This window comes from Pundamilia nyererei, unplaced genomic scaffold (genome assembly GCF_000239375.1).
Source record: "Pundamilia nyererei isolate P.nyererei 1_Seehausen unplaced genomic scaffold, PunNye1.0 scaffold00045, whole genome shotgun sequence".
In the NCBI taxonomy this organism is placed as follows: Eukaryota; Metazoa; Chordata; class Actinopteri; order Cichliformes; family Cichlidae; genus Pundamilia; species Pundamilia nyererei.
The window spans coordinates 3,052,509-3,057,835 of record NW_005187446.1 but is presented as its reverse complement, the minus strand read 5'-3'; the positions used below and the strand labels follow the sequence as shown (position 1 = coordinate 3,057,835).

The 5,327-nt window shown below is 40.9% G+C and overlaps 2 protein-coding genes across 3 annotated transcripts in view; one reads left to right on the top strand and one right to left on the bottom strand.

The window, feature by feature from the left end:
• The window catches only part of rps27.2 (ribosomal protein S27, isoform 2), a 6,111-nt gene extending 3,464 nt beyond the window's left edge, over positions 1–2,647 (bottom strand). For both annotated transcript variants that reach the window (XM_005732088.1, XM_005732087.1), the window contains exons 1-3: positions 2,570–2,647; positions 1,792–1,900; positions 1,268–1,378 (exon numbers count right to left, since the gene is read on the bottom strand). In XM_005732088.1, coding sequence (XP_005732145.1) covers positions 1,268–1,378; positions 1,792–1,900; positions 2,570–2,575 — 226 coding nt within the window. In that variant the 5' untranslated portion in view covers positions 2,576–2,647. The remainder of the gene's footprint in view (positions 1–1,267; positions 1,379–1,791; positions 1,901–2,569) is intronic.
• A 1,422-nt stretch (positions 2,648–4,069) lies between these two features.
• rab13 (RAB13, member RAS oncogene family) overlaps positions 4,070–5,327 on the top strand; it is a 6,830-nt gene continuing 5,572 nt past the window's right edge. The window contains exon 1 of the mRNA XM_005732086.2: positions 4,070–4,672. Within this exon, the coding sequence (XP_005732143.1) occupies positions 4,549–4,672 (124 nt within the window). The 5' untranslated portion in view covers positions 4,070–4,548. The remainder of the gene's footprint in view (positions 4,673–5,327) is intronic.

The window sequence follows — 5,327 nt, the reverse complement described above, 5'->3', positions numbered from 1 at the left end:
TGTTTCTTAGCGAAGCACGACCAGGAATCCCATCACGTCTGCAGGGAAAATAGGTCAACGTGTGCAAAAGGAAGGAAAAGAAGAAAAAAAAAGTAGTCGAGGCTCAGAGGAAGAGATGCCATACTTTTTGGAGATCTTTTGTATTTTCCTCACGTCATCTCACTGACTGGATTACTTCAGTTTAGAAGTGAGGAAATGTAAGTGAAGGAAACTGTAAGGTGGAGATTTTTTCCCTGCGTACATGCTGATGAATGTTGGGATTTCCAGTTGCATTTGTTAAGAAATAGTTATGTGACGCACATGTAGTGACTTGTAATATTATAAACTGCTTGGCTGTGTTGGGAAAAGAAAATATTTTATTGCACAAAAAAAAGTGCTGATCGCATCATGCGAACATCTGCTTTGCTTGACTGCACAGCTCGGTACACCCGGCCTGATGAGGAAAAGCTGGAAATGCTGAACTCCAACGTGTCGGCCTGGTGACTCAAACAGGCTCTCCTCCAATCGCTCCTCATTTATACAGTGCTTTACAAACCCAAATATTACAGGTAACAGCTGGATTTTCCCCATTTCATTTCATGTCCTCTTTAAAGGAGACCTATCACCTTAAATCTATACTGGGCCTACCTGTTAATCTGAAAAAAATAAATTAATTAAAATGTGTGTAAATGAAACGTTGTGCTTGCAGCCGATTGTGTAGGAATAGATCAGTGATGATGAATTCCTCTCACAACCACAAGAGTTACTGTATGCCTTAGTTGACACCCTGTTCATGAAGAAAACAATGAAAGGGCAACACAAAGGCAAATGTGAAAGAGTAACTGAGCGTGTGTACAGTCAAGTTCGACCACTCATCTCCGGCCACAAAATCTGGGGATTTAGGGAAAAGCTTCTGCCTTGGGTCATTAAAATATAATTCAGTTTTATTTACGTAGTGCCAATCCAGAGCAACCGTCACCCCAGAGGGGAGACAAATCTAGATTACATCAGGAAGAACACCACCCAACACAACTCTGCCGAAACAAACATGGGGGCAGCTAAAAGTAGCTTCGGTCTAAATTTGCATCAAATGCAAAAAATATTAGATTTAGACAAAAACTCCCGAAAATGTTTTGAAAAACAAGCTTTTAAAAGTTGTTTCCCCTCTCTATCGTTGCCATTAGAGAATCCTCCAAAAGAATCCCAAATTTAAATCTTTAAGCACCACCCCGCTCTCGCCATTTGTGTAGTTCTACACATATAGTTGAGATTTCTGGTTTTCCTGTACCTTCTGTCAGGCGAGCTTTCCCTCCTGTCGGCTGGCACAGGACCGTGGAGCAGCCGACACACAGAACTACAGTCTGAGCATGACTGAAGACTGTGGTGATCTTGTAGCACCCTGCAAACAGCACACAAACCAGTTAAACAACAACAACAACAACAAGATGTCAGGAGTACTCCTGATGACTGGTGTGTCGTTGCAGCCGTTTGTGTAGAAGAGTCACTTGAAGCTCATGTCACAAACGGCCACAACCGTCACTGTATGCCTTACTTGACACCCTTGACACTAACGAAGCAATGAAAGGGCAACACATAAAGGCAAGTGTAGCACAGGAGTGGAAGAAGTGCTCAAAGGTTTTCCAAAACATTAAATTACCCAAGTAAATACTTCTCCTGCACCATGACTTGCAAATGGGAAATACACCACTTTGATTTAAATCTGTAATTAGCTGCAGAACTCAAGCAAATGTGCTTATTGTTAGTGGACATGTTTCCATTTAAATCTTAAGTACAACTCATAAGTAAACTGACCTGGACATTTGACATCCATAAAATAGGAGTTGGGACTCTGAACAAGACGCTTTTTCTTGTGTCGTCTCTTTTCCTGCTCGGGGGTTGGGTGCAAAAGATCCTTTGCGAGCTGGGGGAGGAAAGCAACTTTTTTTTTCATTTTATTTTATTTTAACCCGGGGTTTTGAAATTAATTAATTAATTTTTTATTAAAAAAAATTAACCGGAAGGTGCTTTAACATGTAATTAAACTGCTGCGGCTGTAGGCCTCAGTTACAGCGAGGCAAAGGTCGAGACCTCGATACACTTCTCGGATAAGGAAACTGGAAAGTGTTAAAATGAAATTATCGGAATACTCTTGAAGCAATCGCAGCGATGCCGTTAAAAAAAAAAAAGCGATCAGATGAAACATCGTTAAGAGTTTAATTAACCCCCACAACACCCAACATATGTCACAGGTAATCAGACGAGCACGACACCCAGTTATCAGACTGCTGACTAACATTAATGCGCGACATTAACCAGCTTCCTCCCCAATAAAGACATTAAATACACTCAATGCTGAGACTTAAAGCGATACCGTGTGCTGTCAGCGAGCCTCGTGGGTTGCTCGTTGAGCACGTGTTTCGCCATATTGCGCTCGTTCACATCTTTACGTTTACATTAAAGGAAAAAAAACTGCTGACGGATTTTTTTTTAAACGCACTTTTTAAGCTGTAAAATATTTTAACCGCGTTATAAAAGCACACTTTATCGACTGAGGCAAGTTAGTAGGTACAAAGACGCTTTTGTTACTTACAGGCATGTCTGCGTGTTTGGACTCTCACCGGAAAAAGACTCGCTGTCCACGTACCGGAAACTGCTGACTGACTGGGAGGAAGACCTGGAGGAAGAAAAAATAAAAATACTCGTCGGTGTTTACGTGAAATTATTCGTTAGATAACATCAAATGAATGCTTGAAAATAACTTAATCGTGTAAATACACCGTGAATACAATTTTCATGTTTTTCTGTCGCATTTGATTAAATCTTCTAACTGTATAGCGATTTCCTGACAAAGCAGACGATTATCCTGTAATGTAAATACTTTTTTCAACAATTAGAATTGTTGAAAAGTAGGTCAGACCCCTCATCATCTACACGTGAAACACGCGAGCTTAAACCCTTAAGTGTGTCCGTCTGAATATGCTCAAGTTAACAATTTTTGTTATAAGTCAGGGGAGCAAGGACTGGGCTATCAAATGCCCCAAATCGACCATCAGCACGATTTTTCAAAGTGTCGTTATAAAGAAGTCTTTAAAACCATGTTTGTTTGTTTGTTTGTTTGTTTTTTCACTCAGTAAAATAAATTCAATGTAATGATGTCAGCATCCACTAGGAGTGGAAAATAAAGGACAGTAAAAATATATTTTTTTATGTTCCAAAATACTTTACATGTAAAAAGTGTGCCTCTGTGAACCCGCTGTAATCTGCAGGGTTGGATGGTAACACACAAACAGAGATATTAGATAAATAAATCTAAGTTGGCTTTAGTGGTCCGGCCTGTATGAACTAAAATGACCTCTGGTCTAGAGACATAGACACCCGATAAAGTCAGAGGGGAACTGTTGTTACCTGCAGGTGACACCTGGGGAAAGTTACAGTGTGCTTCTCTTCCTGTAGGTGGTGCAGGTTAGACTGGAGCTACAAAAGCACTGAGCAGAATTAAGAAAGTGTCATTTTACATATATTCTTCTGTCGAGGCCAACTTTCATGCTTGGTGGTCACATTTTAAACGATGACTCTGATATCCAACAGTCTCTTTCTTGCAGGGATGTAGAACATTAGTTGTTATTTGATTAAGCTTCCTAAACAATGTTAGCTTTGTATTGCTTTGTCTTATTAAGGGTACTAAGTATTCACTTAAAACGTACTCCAAGTAAAGGCCCTGCATTATGTTACTTAAGTAAAGGTTTAAGTAAAAGTACTCTTCAGTGAGGGAGAATTACATGAATGCAGAAGGACTTTAAGCAGCATTTTACTGTTTTTGAATATTTTTTTACTTCAACCTCAATTCCTGATTATTTCCTTTAATAATCAAATGACTGAGAAGGAATCAAAGTTGAGCAATGCTGTTAGAGTTATCCAAGAGCATTTCTCAACAAGAAAACCCCATGATTATAGATTATAGATTTATTAATATCATTTTATTTCATGGAGGGTGTAAGGAAAGAGCACATGTTGTTTAAACCAACTTTTTCACTTGTATCGGTCCATACACACGTGTTTACTGATCAAATGGTGCCACCTAGTGTCCGTGCTGAGTGAGTGCCTGCGAACTGTGAACCGTTCACTCCCATAAAGCTCTCCCACACGTAGCTGCTGTGGGATTGGGGCCGACAGCAAGTTCCGTTTTCTTTTTTTTAAAGTGGTATTTCTGCAGACTGGATAAACTTGTTTCCACCCCGATATGCTTGTAAACGGGATAATAACGACTGTCTAATTGCAGCGGAATGAAACTTTAATACATGAGGGCTGATCTGAAAGAGTCTGTACAACTTTATCCTGCGCAGTCCAAACACAACACGGAGGAGGATCGGAATTTACCGGTGACAAGTCTGAGAGTGAAAAGAGGAAAAAGAAGAGGATCCACTCGCAGGAGATTGCTTATTTTAAGTCACAAGGAAAAGAAATCGAGATTTAACGCGTTTGGTGGTGGATGAGAAGATCTCCGGTGAAGAGACAGACCAAACTTTCCCCGCTCCTGCTTTGACTTCTGCTTGAAGAACAACTTCGACCATGGCGAAAAAGTATGATTTCCTTTTCAAACTGTTACTCATCGGGGACAGCGGAGTGGGAAAAACGTGTCTGATCATTCGTTTTGCTGAGGACAATTTCAACTCTACGTACATTTCCACCATCGGTACGTTTAATGTTTGAATTACAGTCTGCGACATTTCTGCTTCAGCTTATGATTGGCTTCTGTGAAACTTGGGATATGAGCAAGACAAATGTTTGCTGACATTTCAAGCTCCGTTTTGCCTCTGTTTACTGTAAGAGCTGGTTTCCCGGACTGCTTTCATGTCCCAACTAGTCTGCGCTCTCTTATTTTCTTTTTCTTTATTTAGTCTCTCTCTCCTTTTTTTTCTTTTCTCCCTGCTGAATGTGTGTGCTCTCTCTTCCCTGACCCTCTCCCCCATCTCTCCCTCAGATCTCATTCCTCTCATTTGGCTCACAGAGGGTCCACCCACCCTCATTCCTATCTCTTTTACCATCTTTACGTTCCCAGAAGAGTGGCTGGCTTTCTGGCATGCACAGTTTTGCACAGTCAACCCCTTCTTCTGCCCCGCACTGTCTATGTGTCTGTCAGCTTGTCCATCCAGCAGAAAAACACAAAAACACAGCAGTCTGTAGCAGTTTGCAGGTCTGTATGTCTGATCTTTATGTCTGCTTGTGGATGGTAACACCCTGGGGGGTAGGGGGGTGTATGTTCAGTGTCGCCACCTTAGTGAGGGTGACTCATATCAACTGCAATGTGTGAGTTTTTGTCTCCAATAGGGGTATTTAATGCAGTCTTT